The 23,855-nt window shown below is 34.3% G+C and overlaps 2 protein-coding genes across 3 annotated transcripts; one reads left to right on the top strand and one right to left on the bottom strand.

Moving 5' to 3' along the window:
* The first annotated feature begins 652 nt into the window (after positions 1–652).
* LOC122315517 (squamosa promoter-binding-like protein 14) lies at positions 653–7,676 on the top strand. Of its 2 annotated transcripts, XM_043131458.1 has the most exons (12): positions 740–757; positions 1,000–1,053; positions 1,320–1,925; positions 2,071–2,267; positions 2,352–3,187; positions 3,301–3,375; positions 3,486–3,593; positions 3,678–3,795; positions 4,013–4,148; positions 5,003–5,147; positions 5,258–5,860; positions 6,522–7,676. In XM_043131458.1, the coding sequence occupies exons 3-12, from the start codon at positions 1,369–1,371 to the stop codon at positions 6,948–6,950; spliced, it is 3,204 nt and encodes a 1,067-aa protein (XP_042987392.1). In that variant the 5' UTR covers positions 740–757; positions 1,000–1,053; positions 1,320–1,368; the 3' UTR covers positions 6,951–7,676. The 2 variants fall into 2 exon arrangements, with proteins under 2 accessions (XP_042987391.1, XP_042987392.1); XM_043131457.1 differs by having other exon boundaries at positions 653–1,053; positions 1,308–1,925.
* Positions 7,677–8,493: 817 nt separating this feature from the next.
* On the bottom strand, positions 8,494–9,768 carry LOC122316900 (diacylglycerol kinase theta-like). The gene is made up of 2 exons (XM_043133743.1): positions 9,321–9,768; positions 8,494–9,167 (listed from the first exon to the last, which is right to left on the bottom strand). The coding sequence occupies exons 1-2, from the start codon at positions 9,676–9,678 to the stop codon at positions 8,665–8,667; spliced, it is 861 nt and encodes a 286-aa protein (XP_042989677.1). The 5' UTR covers positions 9,679–9,768; the 3' UTR covers positions 8,494–8,664.
* Between the last annotated feature and the right edge of the window lie 14,087 nt (positions 9,769–23,855).

Here is a 23,855-nt window from a genome sequence, read left to right as displayed (position 1 = left end):
CAATTACCTAGAAAATGCCTCATTTTTTCATTTAGTTAAATAAATCGCATACGATAAAATATTTTAAATAATAATAAATAAAATATTATTATAATATAATTTTTTAATATAAATTTTTTTATGTAATTTTATATATTTTTAAAATAATTATACAATATTTACACATTCACAACTGTAGCTATTATTTTCCTTATTAATATAACATATATGAGAAAGTTTTAATTAACAAGATTGGATGCGATATGAAAATTATAAAATTATTTTTATTATAAAATAAATTTTATATAAAGTTATCTTAATTTAATAAAATCTGTTAAATTCATAATTTTTTCTATTCAAATAGAGTTTTGCTACATACAAACGCAGTCGCGCACTAATCTGTGTACTAATATTAATTTATTCATACTTAAAATTTAAATTAACATTATTTTTAATAAAATCTATTTTTTAACTAATCACATTACATCAATATATAGATTAATATATAATTATACTTATAATTATATTTTTCCATTCAAATAAGTTCATAATATTAGAGTAATAAAATGGATTAAAAAAAAAGCGATAAAAGAACCCTCTCTCAAAATAAATTATATTTAAAAAAAAAAAAAAGGATAAAAGTGGGAGTAAAATAGAGTTGCCTCAGATGAAAAGTCGAAGATTCTTCAATGGTCACAGGACGGCCCCTACTAAAACCTCGATCTTGATCTAATTTACGGTTTTTGGCCAACACCGAAAGGGAAGAGTTTGTTAGAAGGTAAGGACGGGGGGCGAAAAGTTGGCAACGCAAAAAGTAGAAGATAGTTGCGGAGAGACTTCACTTGTTTGGTTGAGGTGCTTTAGATCGGTTTGTGATATCCAACTGGTTTGGATTGGGTTTTGGATGAACTTTAGTTTTAGATGTTGGGATTTCGAGGTTTTACTGATATTTTCTCTGAGATTTCTGTTCCAAAAACTGAAAACTTTTTAGATCTGATTTCAACTTTGACTCTTGTTTAGTTTTGTTCGACTCCGGCTTAAGGACATGTGGCTGTACTTCACAGTTCTGTGAAGGTGTGTATTTTTGGCTGTAAATTTTGATTTGATTCACTTGTTTTTTGATTCTGCATCTATAATTGTTAAGTTTATCTATTTATCCGTATATTAAATCGTTGTGAGGCCATGTTAATTGTGGTGAACTTGAAATGTGAATTTAAAAGCTCTGGTCTTTGTGAGTTTGGTCAGATTTCTCTGTTATCTTGGATATCATTTTCTTTCTTTTTTTGGGAGGAGATTTGGATTCCCGGGTTTTGAAACTTTAATCTCAGTTCTTGATATAGATATATATAAAGGTGGGTAGTAATCCTTTGAGAGGAGACAAGAAGAGATATGGAGGAGGCAGGTCCGCAGGTGGCGTCTCCCATTTTTATACACCAGCAAACATTGCCTGGTCCGTTTTCATTGGCCAAGAAGCGTGATTTGCCTAATATTCAGGCACCACAGCGAATGATGACACCAACACCGGGACTTCAAAATCCTGTCATGGACAACTGGAACCCCAACGTTTGGGGTTGGGACAGCTTCGGATTCGTAGCAAAGCCCGTGGACCTGCGGTTGGGTACTCCGCGTACTACAACGACGACGACGACTGCGGAGAAGAACAAGCCTTTGGAGGAAGAAGACGAGAGCCTTATGCTGAATCTTGGCGGCGGCTTGAAGTTCGTCGAAGAGGATTCCGAGCCCCAGTCGAGATCAAACAAAAGGGTCCGGTCCGGATCTCCCGGTAGCGGCGGCAACTATCCTATGTGTCAGGTCGATAACTGCAAGGAGGATCTGTCAAACGCAAAGGACTATCACCGTCGACACAAAGTGTGTGAGGTTCACAGCAAATCTAGTAAAGCCCTCGTTGCCAACCAGATGCAGAGGTTCTGCCAGCAGTGCAGCAGGTTACCGTCTAGTTTTGTGTGTTTGTTACGCGTGTGTTTTCTCTTCTGAACTTTCATGTTTAACAAGTTTGATTTGAGAACCACTTTGGGCTTTTGAATTTGTTAGAACCTTACGCATCAATATCTTTGGTGGACCTTTTGCCAGGTTTCATCCCCTTTCCGAGTTTGATGAGGGTAAGAGGAGTTGTAGGCGTAGACTTGCTGGGCATAATCGCCGACGGAGGAAAACCCAACCCGAGGATGTCGCCTCACGGCTTTTACTACCTGGAAACCGGGACAACCATGCAAGCACTGCAAATTTAGATATTGTCAACTTGTTGGCCGCTATAGCTCGCGCACAAGGTAAATTAGACTGGCTATATGTATGGTGTTTCTGTCGCTCTCTTGTAAGTTTTATGCTAATCTTCATGTAATTCAAAATTATAGGGAAAAATGAAGACAAAACAATAAATTGCTCATCGGTACCAGATAGAGACCATCTTGTTCAGATTCTTAGTAAGATAAACTCATTATCTTTGCCTGCGGACCTTGCCGCAAAGTTGCCTAATTTAGCAAGTTTGACTAGTAAATTACCTGGTCATGCTTCTTTCGAGCATCAGATCAAGCTGAATGGAAACACTTCTTCTCCTTCAACAATGGACTTGCTTACTGTTCTTTCGGCTACCCCAGCAACACCTACTCCTGATGCTACCAGAATATTATCACAAAAGAGCAGCCAGAGCAGTGACAGTGAGAAAACTAAGATTACTTACGCTGACCAAGCCGCACCTCCTAATCTGCAAAAGAGACCTCCTCTAGAGTTTCCTTCTGTTGGAGGAGATAGAAGTAGCAGCAGTTACCAGTCTCCTATGGAAGATTCTGATGGTCAGGTTCAAGATGCCCGTGTTAATTTACCTTTGCAGCTGTTTGGCTCCTCACCTGAGGATGATAGCCTGACAAAACTGGCATCTTCTAGGAAGTATTTCTCATCTGACAGCAGTAATCCCATTGAAGAGAGGTCTCCATCGTCTTCTCCTGTGCAAAATCTGTTCCCAATACGAACCAAAACTGAAACTATGAAGCCGGAAAAGATGACAATCGGTAGTGGTCTTAATGCAAATATTGTAGCTAGCAGAACTGCTGATTGTAATAGGCCTTTTGATCTGTTCAGAGGATCTAATACAGGAGCTGAACCTGGTTCGTTTCAAAGCTTTCCCTATCAAGCTGGGTATGCTTCTTCTGGATCTGATCATTCACCTTCTAGTCTGAATTCTGATGCTCAGGTAACTCGGCTCTGCACGGTATTTTATAATGATACTTTTTCTTCCAGGGTTGTCTGAAATTTAGTTTATTAAATTTCTAATTGAATAAAATAATTGTAATATTCCTCCCACAGGATCGCACTGGTCGAATAATCTTCAAACTATTTGACAAGGATCCCAGTCATTTTCCGGTGACATTGCGGACAGAGGTGAGGAGTTTATGTTTTGTACTTTCACCTGTCATTTTTTATTAGATGGCATGGAGATGTAATAATATATCTGGTAACTGCCAACTTTGTAAATTGATTTTCTTGTGTAGATATACCATTGGCTATCTAACCGTCCTTCAGAAATGGAGAGCTTCATAAGACCCGGATGCGTGGTTCTATCAATTTATGTATCTATGTCGTCTGCTGCCTGGGAGCAAGTGAGTGATCTTCTGTAATGCTAGTTGAGCAACATCTAAGTAACCACTATACTGACCACTTGCAGTGTGTATGTGTTCTTGCAGCTTGAACAAAACCTTCTTGAGCGTGTTAATGCTTTGGTTGAATCTTCAGATTCTGATTTTTGGAGAAGTGGCAGATTTATTGTTCATACAGGCAGGCAATTAGCATCACATAAAGACGGTGAGCACAAATGGGTTGGTCGACTAAATTTTTCTTTGGTTATGGACCAGTTGTACTTTTTGGCCGTCTTTTTCCTTGTCATGAGGGTGTTTTGATGTTATAAAATCCAGGTGAACATAAGAGAGAATATTGTTTCATTTTGATGGTTTGTAAGTTAAATATAAATTTTGGATTATCTCATTGTGATTAATCTTAATCTCTTCATATTGTTCTTCAGGGAAGATCCGGCTATGCAAATCCTGGAGAACATGGAGTTCCCCAGAGTTGATTTTGGTGTCCCCTTTGGCAGTTGTGGGTGGGCAAGAAACCCCTCTAATTTTAAAGGGTAGAAATCTGTCTAATCCTGGAGCCAAGTAAGTGCTATGTGCTTCCTGTTTTAAGATACGCTAGTTGTAGACTTGTAGGAAGTACATAAATTGCTAGATTTACTAAATAAAAATTATTGTGTCCAAGTGAATTCTTGATTTTCAACATTCAGTTGAGCATCTTGGTCTTCTCTTCCCTCACTCTGTTTTCTTTCTATGTTAGTGATGGGAAAGCTGCTTACATATTTTGTTTTAGAGAACATACCTAGAGCTTTTTATATGGTGTGCTAAAATAACTTTGGCCATCTAATGTAATAATTTACAGGCTTTCTAAATAAATTTTATGAATCCATTGGTTAAGAAACTAACATGCGTTGAGAAAACCAAGATGTGTTAGGAAATCTCAAAGACTCTTACATCATAATTTGGTAAATGTACTTGGGCTTTGCCCATTGTTATGATCAATAAAATTTTATTTACCGATGAAAAAAATTTACTAATACAATTAGATATATTATTAACTTAGGTATGTAATTTCCATTTTATGATATGCATTTATATATGCATATAATGTGAGTGGATGATGTGGCTAGACGGGAGGAACACTTCCTTTGAGAGAACAACATGTTTTCGTGGATTGTTATATAGAATTGGATGATCTATTTTTGAATTGAACATAGAACTGAAGGGTCTTTTTTGGATAATTAAAATTAATTAGAAAATAATAGATTGTTGCAAATTTTTAGGCTACAATTTTTTGTTGTTTAAAGATTTAAATGATAAATTTTTTTAGGGTAATATGCTAATGTGGCTGGTCAAACGAATATCTCTTGTTGAAAAGATTATATACATTATTCTGTTAAAATTCTGTCTTTATAAGGAATGATTTCCGGTTTGTGCAGGATTCATTGTACTTACATGGGTGGTTACATATCAAAGGAAATTACGGAATCTACCTGCCAAAGAACGTCTTGTGATGAGATAAATTTTGTCGGTTTTAAAATTCAATCTGAAGCACCTGGAGTTATTGGCCGCTGTTTCATTGAGGTTGGACTGTAGGAATTCTTCTATTTATTTTGGTTTGCTATTCAGATCTCTGACATGAATCCTTGAAAAATCTTCATTGTACCTGACCATTATGAATATTATGTGAGCAGGTAGAAAACGGTTTCAAGGGCAGTTTTTTTCCTGTCATAATAGCTGATCCAATCATTTGTGAGGAATTGAGGCTTCTTGAATCGGAGTTTGATTTGGAGCCAAAAGAATATAATGTTGTTATGGAAGACAATAAATATGATTTTGGGCGGCCAAAGTCAAGGGAGGAAGTTATGCACTTCTTGAATGAACTTGGATGGCTATTCCAAAGGAAAGGGAACACTTCTGTGCTTGGGGGCCCTGATTATTCGCTTAGCCGGCTCAGATTTTTACTCACGTTCTCTGTTGAAAGGGACTGTTGTGCTTTGGTCAGAGCAATCCTAGACATACTGGTTGAAAGAAACTTGGATGGGGATGAGCTGTCAAGGGAGTCCTTGGAGACACTATCTGAGATTCAGCTGTTGAACCGAGCAGTTAAAAGGAGGTGCAGGAAGATGGTTAATATGCTCATCAATTATTTTATTATTAGCAGTAAGGATGCCTTGAGGAAATATATTTTTCTGCCAAATGTTGTGGGACCTGGTGGTGTTACACCTCTACATTTGGCTGCCTGTACTTCTGGTTCCGATGATCTGATAGATGCTTTGACAAGTGATCCACAGGAGGTATTCTACTACTACTGCTACCATTGTGGTGATTGTAAATATTGATATAATTGTTCTTGCCGCGGTTGTGGCTGTTACTCTAGTAAATTCAAATGTTCTTATCACTACAAAAGAAAAACATTTTTGGACACATCCTTGTTATTGGGACGTGACAAGGCCATATATTGATCTTATAAAATAAAAATATACACAGATTTTAATTTAACGTTTACAAATTGGAAATGAATGGAAAATATTGTGGTCCTAATACACATGTTTTTGTATGCTCTTGTTTTGTGTATTGTATTTTATTTGAAAGTTTGGGAAAGTTGTAAATTGTAATTATTAGATAAGATGAGTTGAGATGATTTCTGAAAACAAATGAGGCCTAAACGTGTCATGTTAGCTCTACGAGGACTTGGTACAGAACTCAGAAGATGTCTGTCACATAAGCAATTGTCATATTATAGCGTGTAAAATAGAGTTTGGGTAACCGTGAAACTTCTTAAAAGTTTGCGGCTGAATTGAAACAATAGTCATGGATGAAATTAGAATTTGATATACTTCAGGGATCAAAATTGTATTTTTGACAAAAGAAAAAGCTAATAAATACATATATGTTTGTACATCTTGTCGTTGGAACTCTTGTTAATCCTTCTGTTCTTCACCCCAATTCTTGTAGATTGGATTGAACTGCTGGACTTCCCTTCTGGATGCAAGTGGGCAGTCACCATATGCTTATGCTTTGATGAGGAGTAATCACTCTTACAACAAGCTGGTGGCTCGTAAACTCACTGACAGAGAGAATGGCCAAGTTTCGGTCACGGTAATGAGTGAGATAGAGCAATCACAGTTGGCATTGGAGCAAGAGCATAAGATAATTACCCAATTTAAACAAGGGCCCAGATCTTGTGTAAGCTGTGCAGTTGTTGCAAGAAAGTACAACATGAGGGTTGCAGCTTCACAAGGCTTACTTCAGCGTCCCTACATTAATTCAATGCTTGCAATAGCTGCTGTCTGTGTATGTGTCTGCTTATTCTTGCGAGGTTCCCCGGACATTGGCTCGGTTGCTCCCTTTAAGTGGGAAAATTTAGATTTTGGCACAATGTAGGGTTAATGGCAAAGAATTTTGGATGAAGGAAATGAAACGACTGGGTCAGATGAATGCAAGTTGATTCAGATATCTACTTCGGCATTGGTTAAGTTGATTTTTGGAAAGGAAAACGATTTATAAACAGATTGCTTTTTCAAGAGGGGCCTAGGGATTGGACAGGAGCTGCGTAGAAAAACCCAAGAAGCTAGGAAGTTGTGACAGCTTCAGGTTTGGCTGGCATGATTCAGATACTGGACATATCTTCCTAACAATTCAAGATTCGGGATGCCGTAGAGTTGAAACTTATTTTTAGCTGATTTGTGCTGGAAAATAGGTGGTGTAGTTTGACTTTGGAATTTAGAGATAATCAGCTGTGGAACACCTGAAAGCGTGTACCCCACTGGTTGAGATAAAGCCAAAGAGGAAGGGGCCTAAAATTTGCAAAGATAGCAAGGTGTTGGAGACCCAGAAGGAGAAAAAGAGAAGTTGAGAGAATGCGAGCATGTATAGTGTCAAAAGAGGTGTAATTTGGTTTATCTTATGTGCTTTTATTTTCCACTTTTTATTCCTTTACAAGTCATGGATCATAATTCTAGGTTTTACATTGTAACATTTTGTCATTATAAAGTTGATCAGCCTGATCAATCACACGACGATATATATCATATGATGCAGTAGTCAAATATTTTTTGAGGCATCTTTAAAATAAGCGCTTAGGTAATATATATACCTCTAATTCTGCAAGTCAAGACTTCGCTGCTGGAAGTATCTCTTTACACTTTCTGCGACTTGCTTCAAGGACTTTTTGACACTTGTAACTGTAATTATTTTCGATTGAAATGTGATAAAAAAATCATAGAAAGCCCTTCTGGCTATCAGGGAATGTCGCTTTGTCATTTCTGTGAACATCAATCTTCCTTTTTAATGCACGGAGGGTCTTTTTTATCTTTATTAAGCAACGAGGGTACAATGAAACCTTGAAGAATACGGACTACGGAGTACAATGGAGAAGGCTATTTAACTTGGAAATGTGGTATCTACAGACTAGAGTCTTGGAGTTGTGCTCAAGGAGCTATTAACAAGATAGAAGGCTGCTTAAGGTAAAAAAGTAGACGTGCATTTTGTAATGACGATGAAAGAATAATAATAATAATAAAAAGTTGAGTATTTGGACATTTAAGTTGTCCAAGAATATATGGCTCAGCAGCTCATTGAAGTTTCTGAGTTATTATAAGGATGCTTGAAAATGAATTGGAGGGAGTCATAAACGACAAAGATTGGGTCGCACACTTTATCGCTAAGATTTCCGAGCGAACCCCGTAGGGGAAAGCTGGCGTGTTTGTATAGTAAAAGCTGGCCTTGGCTCCTTGAATTTCTAATTGCTATTGGGACTTTGTCTCGTAACGAAATTCCATTATTTCATCTGCGTTAAAGCCTAAATGCATGCATCCCCCCCCCCCAAAGGGGTAGTCGCAACATGCATCTGTTTCCAAACTTTCACAGGAAAATAAGAACCCATAATCCTTAATACAGATCCCATCTACGAAAACAACTCCACATCTTTGAAAACAAAGGATATTCCAAAAGCATCTCATTCACAAAGAGCTATATATACACATGAGCTACATACAATAAACAATCAAAATATACGGTGCTGATTATTTAAACAATCCATACTTAATTCATCTTAGATACGAGAGCTGCCTAAAATGGCTTAACGTAGTTTCACTCTTCAATTCTGTTTACTTGGATTATTACGGCCATGGACGTTTCCTTTGGCAACATTTTGAATGAAGACTTGTCCAACACCCTGTGCAAAACCCTCGACAATCCCTTCAATGATCACCCCGACAACTTGAGATGCAACCTTAGCTGCAGTCGCTAGCATGCTTGGCTTTCCGAGACCCTTATTGCACCCATTGTCATGGAGCCCATTAACCATGTTCTTAGCACAGACCGCATGGAGATGGTAATCACAGACTCTGCAATGGTATACTCGGCCTGACCTCTTCCTCTTGCACTCCCCACACACAAAACCAGGAATATCTCCGTTTGATGTCGTATATGCGTTTAAAAGCCTGAGGGTATGTGAATGACATGAGAGGTTGATTTCAGGAGCGAGCTTGGCGCAGCAAGGGTGCATCTGGAAACCGCATGCACCGCATCGGAAAGCAAACCCTTTGATGGGCTTGCAACAGACATCACACTTCGATTTTGAAACTCCACCACCTTTAACTGATCAAATGGAAAAAATATTAAGCACATAACAAATTTCGCTCTCAGGATAGGCATAAACATGCACATGATGACTTTTATTACTCTATTATCTCCATTCTTGATGCTAACTTTTTATTAGCTTTAAGCCCAAACTGGAGAAGATATTATCACCTGATTTAGAATAGAGAATAAGATGGTGCTGGGAGTGGAGAGGGTGGCCCTTAAGATCAGGAGGAGCCCGGGCACAGAACTCATGTAGCTGAAAATCACATGATTGGCAACTGAACCTCATGCCTGCACCATCCTCCTTGCAGCCGGCGCAGGTAAATTGGTCTGGAAGATTCAGTTGCGACAGAGGATGTTGCGGGTGACTGAAATGAAGCATCTCTTCCCCAAAGATAAGTTGAGGAGAGGTAGGGTATTCGATGAGAGAGCACTTTTTGGGGACAAACGTTGTGGAATAAGGCGGGGTATAGGGGAATTCCATTGAAGCAAACGATCTCGTCTGATTCAAGGTTTTGTTACTCATCTGGGATTTGTTTACTCTCTTCTAGGTGCTCGATAGAGACCTCCCTCGTTAATTTGGTGGATCATACTATAGAGTATAAACAAACCAACACGGTATATATGCTAGAAATTTTGACACTATTTAGTCCTGCAACAACTATTCCGGAGTTCATCATGTCTATGTGGAAAGAAGATGCCACCTTGAAAATATTGCATGTGCATCCTAATATTTCTAGCTCTAATTGTCCGAATAAAAACAAAAAAGATTATCAAATTTGCCAAAAAGCGCACAATAGGAAAAGCTTCTACATAAACAATATGAAAATGACATTTTTTTTTGTTAGTGATAGTTATTATTTGAAAAGTGTTATAGTTATAAAAAATTTTTATAAAAATAAATATATAAACTGACATAATTTTAAATAATATGTTAAATATAATTTATAATAAAAATAATTTTATAATTTAATACATCACATAAAGCTGTCACTTTAATTTATGAATGTATTTTTGTGATAGTCATTTCTTTCTTTCATTTTCTGGTTGAGGTTCTCTCAACTTCCCTATGACAAGTACCTTAATTTTATCTAAAGAGACATGCGTACATCGGCTAAAGACAATTATAGATAGTACAACCCAAAAAAGAGGGAGAGTTTTCTTATGATGCAAGGAGCTAGCTAATGTGTGTCTATTCAGAAGCCAGCAGGAGAATATAAAAGTGGGCCATGCAGGAACAGTCATGTTGATTCCCGATATATATAATCAAAATTATCATTTCAGAAATAAATTAAAAGACAGGATGGTGGAATTCATGCACTCTCAATTGATATATATCGGTGAAAATTAATATATATATATATATATATAGATAGATACGGCCGCCATTAATGCATGAAACGAAGTCAAGGTTTTACTTTATAGATTTAATCATAACATCAATGGAGCACTAATTATGGCTAGCTTCTCATGATCTGATAAACAAAACGAATGTAACCCGAATCCATATCACCCCAACGGATCAGTTGTGATATTCGTCGATGCAAAGAAAAATAGGGCAATTTTTTTCCTATACGTAAATTGAACACTCGTGCAGGATTCATGATGAAAGATGCATGAGGATGATTTATATATATATATATATATATTCCTTTTCTGATTTTCTGATCTGTGTATGTTGTGAGCTGTAGGACATTTTTACGTGAAATTAAATAAATAATATTTGAGTGGCCACGCGTTTTCTGTATCACTTTGACGAAGTGTCACAACGATGGATGGATGCCCAATTAATAATAATAATTTGTTTTGTGTTTTCCAAGTGATTCCCTTAGCTTCATTCATTTTCAGTACTTTATATTCTTAATTAATTTGACACCTTGAATTATTAAATTAATACACAAACCAATAATTATTAATTAACGTATCTTGCAAAAGAGAAAAAGTACTACTACTACTGAGATTCCCGGCCAGCTTGTTATATGATCTTTAAGACATGCCTAAACTTTCCCAAACGTACACTGTTTTAGATCATCTCCATTAATTAGCCTCTAGCTAGCTTGTATGTTCTTTTAGCACAGTCACCACGACTTTCGTGTAATCACTTCGCTTCTCCGAACCCACCTTAGCCTCACCTTTTCCCCATTTTTCAAGATTCTTTCCCAACCCATATATATATATATATATATATAGTTACATGCATGGTCGTTTCAAGAACACTACTTTATTATATATTGTGCTATCAGTACCTTTTAATGGATGTCACTAAACTAGAAGAAGTGAGAACATAGTTGCCAACTGAAGCTGTTTTTTTCCCTATTTTTCAAGATCATGATCGACAATCCCTGCATGCAGTACTACTCTAGCTAACAACAATTAATTAGGGATCGAAGGCCCAGCGCTGATCTGAATATATATCCTTAGTAGTGACATAGTCTTAAAACTATATATATGAAAATCATGACATAGGTTGACTAATTTAGACCTAATCTATTTTTGGGTGCTCATGAAAGACATGACAGATCGATGATGGGTAGTAATAAATAAAATGAAATCCACATTAATATATAGTAATCAAGACCATGCATGCAGTACCACGATGTTAATGTTATATAACAACATCTAGACCAAGAGATTAGCTAGAAAATTGCACCACATGATCAATTTGAAAAGGACGACCCAGAAAATGGAACACCACGATCTGATACCAATTAGATCAGTCATCTCCTATCCCTACTTGCCAGGATCATTGTTTCATCTGGGACCCGGCCAGCTAGACAAGCCAAGATATATAATCTAGTTAGGCTCAATTCTCATGATCATGATCATGAGGTTGATCACCATGCATTTGTGATTTGAGGTTTCAAATTCTTGCTGGCTAAAAAAATAGTATAATCTGTACGAGTTAGGATTCCTGCATGCACGTTAATAACTAAAATGCCCAAGCAACAGAACCAAATGGCCAACTTTCTGAACAATACGATCATTTAGCCTTTAGGTAAGCGGTCTATTTTACTGACAAGACATGAGAAGAGAGAGCCCGACACAAACAATTATTGCAACAACAGGGACTTCCTTCCCAGCCATGGTTTCAATGCCACAACCGCTAGTCTCAAAAGTCAAGCCTCTCAACCAGTGCTGCAATCGTAACGGGATATTCTTAATTATTTTTTGACTCTCGTATTATCACTCGTTCTGTCGTTTATTTTTGTTCTTTTGAAAATCTAAAAATCTAGTTACAAATATAAATATATACTAATATGTGTATCAATCTAATATGATTAATTAAATTAAAAATTTTATTAAAAATAAAATTAATTAAATTTTGGATATAAATAAATAAATATTAGTACGTAGATTATACTCGACTTTATTTATACGTGACAAAACTCTTTAAAAACAAAAGATTTTGGTAATAGTTAAAATTTTATCAAACACGATGGAGTATTGAGTTGGAATTCAAATTCAAGATATTTGCAAGATACTATATAAAATTACTATTTATCTTAAAAACTTTAGTAAGCTGATAGAAACATATAACTTTTATTATTTGTATTGTGTATTAACGTCGTGTTTCATACACCCTTGGATTGGGTCCCTCAATCGGTTCGGGTCTTCGCTCTGTTTGGATCTTGGGGTAAGAAAGGGATGGCCCGAGAAACCTCCGATGCTAATTAGTATAGACATGTAGATCAAAGTACTTCTAAGAAGAAGACAACAATGGAATATAATTCACAACAGACTTGAGTTCATCTCCTTTACCTTGCAGTTCTGGGCGGCCTTTATACTTGATCTTTTAGGTCAAGTGGACCATGCCCTGTGTTTTGGGGCAGAAGAACGCCTCTCCCCGAAGTCTCCTCTATCATGCTGCATTTAATGCAGCGTGATTTTTTTGATGCCAGTCATTTAATGTGGCGTGTATCTCTGACAGAGTTGCTTGGTGTCGTCTCTTTGCTTTTTCTCCGATCATGGTTTCTCACATCCCTCTGCAACGTCCAATCTCAATGTTGATGATTACCTCCGACTCACGTGGGTCTAGAGCCCGCCTGACTCACATGGGTCTGGGACCTGCCCCGGGCTATCCGAGAAGGGGGGGCCTTTCTGGACTCGGGGTGGCATTCCTACGACTCATGGGGCCTGGCAAAGTAATGGGCCTGACGAAAATACCTCCTAACATTGTGCATGATTGGGATGACAGTGAGAAATATAACTTTTAGCTTTATGGCATATAACTTATAGATTAAGTAATAAGTTTTACAATTAAAATTTTATTTATTATTTTGTAACCATGCATGCATATATTTAAAGCATTTTCAAATATAGTACTTTTTTTTAAAACAAATTAAAAAAGTGTTATCCATGATAGAAATGAAGATCATTTAATTTTTTTAAAATTATGATCATATTGTCGAAAGTTTGAAAGCTATAATTATTTAAGTGCATGTTTAGAATTGTTGTGAAAAATATAACTTATAAATTTAGTGCATATTTGGGATTGCGATGAGAAATATAACTTATAATTTTAGGATTTATAGCTTATAACTTAAGTAATACGTTCTACTATTAAAAAGTTATTTGCTTTTTGGTAACCATATGTTTAAAGTATTTTTAAATGTGTTACGTTTATTTGGAAAGAAATTAAAAAAGTGTTTCTGAGGTAGAAATAATGATTATATGAATTTTTAAAGATTATGATCATATATTTAAAAGTTTGAAAGTTATAATTATCTTAAAGTTGTATAGGTATTTTCGTCCAATGAATTTTTTTTTAAAATTTGAATTACGTTCTGTATTATCCAGAAAAACACGTTTGAGGAAAAACATTATTTTAATTTTTTTTTTTTTACTCTTAATTGTATTTTTTCAATTTATTTGAGATTAAAGGTGTTTTAATACATAATACCCAAACAACCCAAATTTTCCATTAAAGAGCTTTTAAGTCTATTTAATCAATTTTTAAAACTCTTACCGCAACTCCAAACAAGCCCTCAGGGCTTACAACTATAACTTAAGTAATAAATCATATTATTAAAAAATATTTACTATTTGGTAACTATATAGGTATTTAAATAACTTTAAATTATGTTATATATGTTTGGAAACAAATTAAAAAAGTATTTTTTGATGTAGAAAAGACGATTATTTGATTTTTTTTAAAGATTATGGATATATCTTTTAAAGTTTAAAAGTTGTAATTATCTTAAAGTTGTATGGGTATTTTTGCTTATTAATAATCTTTTTAAAATTCGAATTACATTCTATATTATTTATAAAAGCACGTTTGAAAAAAAGCACCAAAATGAAGTTTTTCCTCAAACATATTTTTTAACTTATTTGAAATTAAAATTATTTTAATATATAACATCCAAATAAGCTAATTTTTTCTTTAAAGAACTTTTAAGATTATTTAAGTACTTTTTAATACTTCAAACGCAACACCAAATAGGCCCTCAAAGTTGTATGAGTATTTTCGCTTATTGTCAGTTTTTTTTAAAATTGAAACTACAATATTCTGTATTATATAGAAAAGTACATTTGAGGAAAAATATCAATTTGATACTTTTCTTCAAAAGCACTTTTTAGCAGCTTATTTGAGAATAAGAATTATTTTAATATAAAACATCCAAACAATATAATTTTTCTATTATAAAGCTTTTAAAATTATTTAAATACTTTTTAATACTCGTAACATAATTCTTGTTGCCCAGATGACTAACACAAGAGGGGGGGTGAATTGAGTTGTATTAAAAAAAATAATAATTATAAATCAAATATATAATATAAAATATAAACAAAATATGAAATAACAATAAATATAAAGAGTAAGGGTAAGAGAGAAGCAAACTCAGTATGTTAACGAGGTTCGGCCCCACTGCCTACGTCCTCGCCTCAAGCTACCCCTTGAGGATTCCCAAATTCACTATTCAACCTCTTTCAGGTGGAGATAGAAACCTATTACACATTTGAACAACACCGCTACAAAGGATCCGTGTAGAACACCCTCTACACTTGCAATCACCTTACACGTGGTGATTCACCTATTCCCCGTGTAGAATACTTTCTACACACACAAGGGTTATACACACCATTTTTCTGATACAAGAGCTGATAGTGGGTAGGTTATCAGAAAACACTCCTCAATGAGTGAAATAAGAACAATACAGTGCAAACTATATCTCTCAAAATGAACAAGGATTAAGGCTCAATGCTTAGAGAAGAGAGAATGAAAGATTTGAATGAATGTTGTATGCTCTTGGTGTTGTGAATGTGAAGCTCTTAAATGATCTATTTATAGGCATATAAGACTTCATATTCAAATTTAAAAAGATTCACATGTCAAAGACAACATCATTCACTTTTTCAAAAAATTCAAATAAAAGGTTCTTCTTTTTCAATTGTCAAAGACAACATCATTCACTTTTTAAAAAAAAATCAAACCTAATCTTTTACTTCTGGCATATGACAAAATGAGCACACTTTCCTTTTCAAAAAATTCAAATATAATCTTTTACTTTTTGTATATGACAAAATGAGCACACTTTACTTTCCAAATTTTTCAAACAAAATCATCTACCTTTTGTATAAGTCTAAAAAAGTATTAATCACTTTTGAAAATATTCAAATAAAACATGCATATGTGAAAGATGACAATCAATCATCTTTAATATTTTCAAAGTTCAACCCTTTAATCAAGGCATGCACATGTAAAAGATGACAATCAATCATCTTTCAAAATTTTCAAATTTAATTTTCAAAAATATTCATGCACATGTAAAAAATGTATTTTAATGCTTTATGATAAAATATTAATTTTGAGCATTAATCCTAATTTCGAATTTTGAAGAGATTTACAACATTACTCTATAATTTTAATGTGAACTTGTTCCCTTCTTGTTCATGCTTGTTTCCTTGATGTGCTTGACTCGATTGTGTAGACAACTTGAGCTTGAGACTTCTTCATTCTTTGAATTCATTTGTTATCATCAAAATCCATGTGTAAATATATAATTACACAAAACTTGAAATCTTGAGTTCAACAATCTCCCCCTTTTTGATGATGACAAATACTTGATAGAACCTGAAAGCTGTATTAATACTTAAGCTCCCCCTGAGAATGTGCGTTAGTTTTTCAAGCAAAAGTATAAATATAATTCCAAGCATATATAACAAGTTTAGCAATTTAAACAATGTTAATGTTCTAGTCTAATACTTCTCCCCCTTTTGGCATCATTAAAAAGGATCCGCAACAAGTAAATGGACTGAAGAAAACGATGTGTTTAATAGTCACTGTAGATAGTTGAAAAAAAAAAGAGCCGTCCTTGACCCGACAAATGCTGCAAAGTCTCGAGGCCTAACTCTATGAATTTAGTGCGGTTAGAGATTTAAACAATCGCCTGATGTTATTGACAAACGTGATTGAAGGCTCTGAGTTGCTATAAAAAAATGATCATTTTCATCTATCGGATGCCAAAAAAATAATTGCTTCTTAACCTGAGTTCTGTTTTACCACAACGATAGAATGGCTGAGTAATTCTCTTCCACTAATGTTCCAGACTTGAATCAGGAACCCTTGACGCATCAATCATCAATCTTCTCTCTTGAGGCCGTCAATACCATGATAGAAGCAGTGAATCGTTTTTCTAGTAAGGCTGATTCTGAGATTATTGCAGAATCAAGAATGCTCAGTAGTCAATATGCTGCCTCTGTTACGATCATGTCTCGAAGGTTAATGGCGAGGGTGAGTGAGATTGATCATCTTAACATGCAAATATCTGAGTTACGACAGAAGCTTGCTAATAAGGATAGTGAGAATAAAAGGCTAAAGCAAGAAAACCAAGAGTCGAAAAAATTTACAGATTGGTATGCTCATGATCTGCAACCACGAATAGAGGAGCTGGAACGAGAAAGAGTTCAGATACAAGGTCAACATCGGCAGATAATAGCAGAGCTTCATCGTTTACTAGAAAAATAGGGACAATCTATTGTTAATCTCGCTTGCTTAGTAAGAAAACTTTTGACAATGTGTGTCCAGCATATCTTGTATTTCTTTTGACTAAATAAGATTTGAAAAGACAATAGTTTGTCTTATTCTTTATGCTATCTCTATAAAATCAGTTCTGAAGTTCATCTAATTCGCATCAAGTTTTCATCTCATCTCTATAACTCATCTGCATTCCTTCAGCATTCTCGTTTTAAGCCTTCTATTCTTTTCTCAATGGCTCATTCTTCTAACATTTCTCTAGATCCATCCATGAGGCATTCTGCATCTCAACCTCCTGTCCTTTCTGCAGCTGCCATTGGTGTCATGTTGCAGCAAGAAATAATAATCTGATTAATAAGTCAGATTCTGATGCTATTTATGACTTGGTGAGTCTTGGGACTCGCTACTCTTCCTCTATTGTTACGTTTTCTCAGCGGCTACAAGCCAAAAATCATGAAGTTGAAAAGCTCAAAGAACAAATTGTTGTACTTCAACGAATTGTTCAAGAGTCTCACATAAGGGAAGGAATCATTCGGCAGAAGAATAAACAGTTGAAATCTTTATTAGATTCTTCATTCCGCTTGCCGGTTCCCATGGATAAGAATGACATGATATTGTATGAAGAGAATGAGCGTCTCAAACATGAGGCTAAAAATCTCAAGTTTATGTAAAAGTATTTAAAAAATCTATCTCTATTTTATTGACTCTGGTCTATCTTTTAAGAGATATTCATAGCATGCATCATACCTATTTCTCTTCTGATCATACATAATCTATCTTCTGGTAAAGGTTTTGTGAAAATATCTGCTAACTGATCGTATGTGTTTGTGAATTCTAGTACTATATCATCTTTCTGCACATGATCTCGAAGAAAATGATATCTTATTTCAATATGCTTAGTTCTAGAATGTTGTATTGGGTTCTTTGAAAGATTTATAGCACTTGTATTATCACATTTGATTGGAATGTGATTATACTTGAGTTTAAAATCTTCAAGTTGTTGCTTCATGTAGAGAACTTGAGCACAACAACTACCCGCAGCAACATATTCTGCCTCAGCAGTAGATAGTGCAACAGAATTTTGTTTTTTACTAAACCAGGAAACTAATGCATGACCTAAGAAATGGCATGCTCCACTAGTGCTTTTTCGATCTATTTTATAGCCAGCATAATCTGCATCTGTGTAGCTGATTAGATCGAAAGATGTGTGCTTAGGGTACCATAGGTTACGGTACCACTAAGATATCTAAGAATGCGCTTAACTGCAATTAAATGTGATTCTTTTGGAGATGATTGAAAGCGTGCACATAAGCACACACTAAACATAATATTTGGTCTACTGGCTGTTAAATATAATAAGTTACCAATCATACCTCGATATATCTTCGAATCAACTGGCTTACCGGATTCATCTTTGTCAAGTTTAGTTGATGGGCTCATTGGTGTTCCAATTTCCTTAGCATTTTCCATCCCAAACTTCTTCAGTAATTCCTTAATATATTTTGATTGATTGATGAATGCCCCACTTTTTGCTTGCTTAATTTGCAATCCGAGAAAGAATGTAAGTTCTCCCATCATACTCATCGCAAATTCTTTCTGCATAGTTTTAGCAAAAACTTGACACATATTTTCATTAGTAGCACCGAATATTATATCATCAACATAAATCTGAATCAAAAGAATATCATCATTTTCATATTTAATGAAAAGAGTTGTGTCGATTTTCCCTCTTGAAAAACCTTTTTCAATCAAGAAACCACTAAGTCTTTCGTACCAGGCTCTAGAAGCTTGTTTAAGTCCATATAGTGCTTTTGTGAGTTTGAAAACATGATTTGGAGAAATATGATTTTCAAAACCTGGAGGTTGTTCAACATATACATCTTCATTTATAAAATCATTTAAGAAAGCACTTTTAACATCCATTTGAAAAAGTTTGAAATCTTTATAACAAGCATATGCAAGTAGCATTCGAATAGCTTCTAATCTTGCGACAGGTGCATATGTCTCATCATAATCGATTCCTTCTTCTTAATTAAAACCTTGGGTTACAAGTCGTGCCTTATTTCTAGTAATGACTCCGGACTCATCTTTCTTGTTTCTAAAAACCCATTTTGTTCCAATAATAGTATGATTTTTGGGTCTAGGAACAAGTGTCCAAACATCATTTTTTTCAAATTGATTTAACTCTTCTTGCATAGCTAGAATCCAAGATTCATCAAGAAGTGCGTCATCAATATTTTTGGGTTCAATTTGAGATAGAAGAACAGTATGATTGCAAATATTTCTAAGAGATGATCGAGTACTTACACCTTGTGAAGGTTCTCCCAAAATTTGTTCTACTGGATGATTTTTCACAAATTTCCACTGTTTGGTTGCATCTTGTATTAAATTTTGACGATCTTTCCTGATGGCTCCATGTTGAACTTCCTCTATTGTTTTCTCTTTGTTGAGATTGAGACGTTCCGTATTATTTATACCTCCTGTTTCTTCATCAATAGATTTCTTGGAAAGTGAAGAATTAGATTCATCAAATATTACATGCATAGATTCTTGTACAGTCAAAATCTTTTTATTGAATACTCTATAAGCTTTACTATTAGTAGAATACTCGAGAAAGATACCTTCATCAAATTTTGCATCAACTTTGCCTAAATTATCCCTGTCATTCAAAATAAAACATTTGCATCCAAATACATGAAAGTAACCAATGTTGGACTTTTTCTCATTCCAAAGCTCATAAGGAGTTTTATCTAACTTAGACCTTAGCATAACTCTATTTATAACATAACATGCAGTACTTACCTCTTCGGCCCAAAAATAACTAGGCAAGTTGTTCTCATTGAGCATTGTTCTTGCCATCTCTTGAAGAGATCTATTTTTCCTCTCTACTACCCCATTTTGTTGAGGAGTTCGAGGAGCAGAAAAATTATGCACAAAACCGTTTTCATCACAAAATGTTTCAATATTTTTATTAACAAACTCTTTTCCCCTATCATTTCGGATACTTGAAATAGTATAGCCCTTTTCATTTCGAATTCTCTTGCATAACTTGGTAAAGTCATTATGTGCCTCATCTTAATGAGCAAGAAAGATGACCCAAGTATATCTAGAGAAATCATCAACAATAACAAATGCATAATATTTTCCTCCTAGACTTGCAACTCTATTTGGTCCAAAAAGATCTATGTGTATCAGTTGCAATGGTCTATTAGTGAAAATATGTTTCTTAGTTTTAAAAGAAGTTTTTGTTTGTTTAACAAATTGACATGCATCACAAATTTTGTCTGTAAGAAAATATGTTTTTGGTAAACCTCTCACAAGATCATGTTTTGAAAGTTTGGAAATAAGTTCCATGTTGGCATGACCTAATCTTCTATGCCATAACCAATTAGTTTTATTTTGAACTGAAAAGCAAATAGCATCTTGTGAGATAATTTCTTCAAAATCAATTGTATAAACATTATTGTTTCTAAAAGCAATAAAACACATATTACAATCATGATCATTCAAAATAATGCACTTATCCATTTTGAAAGTAACTGTAAATCTTTTATCACATAATTGACTTATGCTCAAAAGATTATGTTTTAGACCTTCAACAAATAGAACATCTTCAATTATGAGAGAAGATTCATTACCAATTTTACCTATACCCACGATCTTCCCTTTCGAGTTGTCTCCAAATGTCACGTGTCTTTCTTCTTTAGATCTAAGATCAAAGAACTTAGTCTTGTCTCCCGTCATGTGTCTTGAACATCCACTATCTAAAAACCATTTATTTTTGCTTGTGGAAGACTTCATGCATACCTATAAAAACAATTAAAATGATTTTTCTTGGTACCCAAGTTCTTTGGATCCTTTATTTATTAGTATTAGAAATAACAATTATAAATCAAATATATAATCTAAAATATAAACAAAATATGAAATAACAATAAATATAAAGAGTAAGGGTAAGAGAGAAGCAAACTCAGTATGTTAATGAGGTTCGGCCCCACTGCCTACGTCCTCGCCTCAAGCTACCCCTTGAGGATTCCCAAATTCACTATTCAACCTCCTTCAGGTGGAGATAGAAACCGATTACACTTTTGAACAACACCGCTACAAAGGATCCGTGTAGAACACCCTCTACACTTGCAATTACCTTACACGTGGTGATTCAACTATTTCCCGTGTAGAATACTTTCTATACACAAGGGTTATACACACCCTTTTTCTGATACAAGAGTTGATAGTGGGTAGGTTATCAGAAAACACTCCTCAATGAGTGAAATAAGAACAATACAGCGGAAACTATATCTCTCAAAATGAACAAGGATTAAGGCTCAATGTTTAGAGAAGAGAGATTGAAAGCTTTGAATGAATGTTGTATGCTCTTGGTGTTGTGAATGTGAAGCTCTCAAATGATCTATTTATAGGCATATGAGACTTTATATTCAAATTTAAAAAGATTCACATGTCAGAGACAACATCATTCACTTTTTCAAAAAATTCAAATAAAAGGTTCTTCTTTTTCAATTGTCAAAGACAACATCATTCACTTTTTCAAAAAAAATCAAACCTAATCTTTTACTTTTGGTATATGACAAAATGGGCACACTTTCCTTTTCAAAAAATTCAAACCTAATCTTTTACTTTTTATATATGACAAAATGAGCACACTTTACTTTCCAAATTTTTCAAACAAAATCATCTACCTTTTGTATAAGTCTAAAAAAGCATCAATCACTTTTGAAAATATTCAAATAAAACATGCACATGTGAAAGATGATAATCAATCATCTTTAATATTTTCAAAGTTCAACCCTTTAATCAAGGCATGCACATGTAAAAGATGACAATCAATCATCTTTCAAAATTTTCAAATTTAATTATCAAAAATATTCATACACATGTGAAAAATGTATTTTAATGCTTTATGATAAAATATTAATTTTGAGCATTAATCCTAATTTCGAATTTTGAAGAGATTTACAACATTACTCTATAATTTTAATGTGAACTTGTTCCCTTCTTGTTCATGCTTGTTTCCTTGATGTGCTTGACTTCATTGTGTAGACAACTTGAGATTGAGACTTTTTCATTCTTTGAATTCATTTGTTATAATCAAAATCTATGTGTAAATATATAATTACACAAAACTTGAAATCTTGAGTTCAACAATTCTAAATAACCCTATTATATTCCCAACACGTCGTTATTTTTTTACTCTTTTAAGCTAAACGAATTTTTTATTTTTATTTTTTGGTCTCTTTATCATCAAATAGATTTAAAAAACACAAAGTAAAAACAGAGAGATAGAATTGTGGTCCAGTATTTTGCATAAGAATATTAATAAAAAATTAATAATCTCCCGAACAAAAATAAAGATGCCGGTTCCACCAATCCTCTGGAGAGTTTAGAGTGATAGCTGATTAATTTGGTCAGTTGATTTTAATTTGTACTCAATATTAATAAATCACCCTATAAATATACCACCTAATCATGATGATTTGTAGAATATTCTCTCTTTTTTTTCTTTATGCTAAATTTTTTATTCATATGTATTGGACGATAATAATTTGTCGTCTACATGCAGCATCATTCGAATTTTAAAAAGGAAAGAAGTGTCGTTTAGGGAATGGATTCTTAACAGAACCGCTTCATTATTAACGAAAATATTTCTTTTTTAATGATTTTATTTTATTTTTATATGGAGCTTTGCGGTGATGTTTGACTGTAAAACGGTATCCATGAATATTTTCTTTCTGATGTTTTAGTTTTACTCTGTTTATTATTATGTGATAAGTGAAATGGAAACATGTATACCACTTGCTCTTTAACTCAACCATAAAAGCCAAACGTGGTTGTGAGTTTGTGTGCCTCTATACACACAAACACAGAGAGAGAGAGATCAAAGATATAATATATATATTTATGGCTGTGGGGTTAAGCTGTTAACGTCCTGAAACTCAGCGGTGCTGTATTATGGCACTTTGCTTGAACCATGTATTTATTTTTCTATGGTAAAGATATAAAAGAGATATGTTATATATAAATTTTATACAAATCTTTTATAAAAAAATAGATCTTATAATAAAAACATCAAACATTCACATTTTCTTGATGGTATCTCCATTTTTACAAAATATTTGTATATTTAAAATTTGTACCTAACGTTATTAAAGGGCTGTAGCCTGATTGACATAATTCAATCTCCAAAATTTCAATTGAGAGTGAACACAAAACTCACCGGCGTGTGAAGACGAGAGAGCAAATAGCTATTGGAAAAATAGGACACAAAAATTAAGCAGCAAGTCTGCAGTGGATCGAGATCAAGAGTAGACAAATGTGTTTTCAATTTGAACTCAGAAGCTTCTCTCGTGCTTTTAAAACCAATCAAATGGGTCTTGACATCCCTTGCTACGACAGGACTAAACTCGCATTTAACCAATATATCTGTGCTAGATTTGCTTTGATGATATGTTTAACGTCGTTTTGCTTCCAAAAAAAGAGGCACAATGATCTTAACACTTACACTAACAATCGGGTTATGATTCTTCGCCATAATTCTTGGGGGCAGAACAAAAAAAAAGTAATAAGTTAAAAGAATTCTAAGGCATATCCTTGCACAGAGAACAAAATCCCCCGACTTTAACGGCATATTATTATGAACTTTGATGAACATGCTATTCATGAACCACAATATTAATGATTACAGAACACATGGTTTGACCTCACTAATT

The sequence above is a fragment of the Carya illinoinensis genome, chromosome 7 (genome assembly GCF_018687715.1).
Source record: "Carya illinoinensis cultivar Pawnee chromosome 7, C.illinoinensisPawnee_v1, whole genome shotgun sequence".
In the NCBI taxonomy this organism is placed as follows: Eukaryota; Viridiplantae; Streptophyta; class Magnoliopsida; order Fagales; family Juglandaceae; genus Carya; species Carya illinoinensis.
Note: the sequence above shows the minus strand (reverse complement) of the source record. Positions and strands in the feature narration are given on the sequence as shown.

Excerpts from the sequence above, each read along its gene's own strand:
- LOC122315517 (XM_043131457.1), top strand. The coding sequence starts at position 1,369 with ATGGAGGAGGCAGGTCCGCAGGTGGCGTCTCCCATTTTTATACACCAG. Across the intron at positions 2,268-2,351 it reads CGCTATAGCTCGCGCACAAG|GGAAAAATGAAGACAAAACA; the intron begins GTAAATTAGACT and ends TCAAAATTATAG. Across the intron at positions 3,796-4,012 it reads ATTAGCATCACATAAAGACG|GGAAGATCCGGCTATGCAAA; the intron begins GTGAGCACAAAT and ends ATTGTTCTTCAG.
- LOC122316900 (XM_043133743.1), bottom strand. The coding sequence starts at position 9,678 with ATGAGTAACAAAACCTTGAATCAGACGAGATCGTTTGCTTCAATGGAA. Across the intron at positions 9,168-9,320 it reads TATTCTCTATTCTAAATCAG|TTAAAGGTGGTGGAGTTTCA; the intron begins GTGATAATATCT and ends CCATTTGATCAG.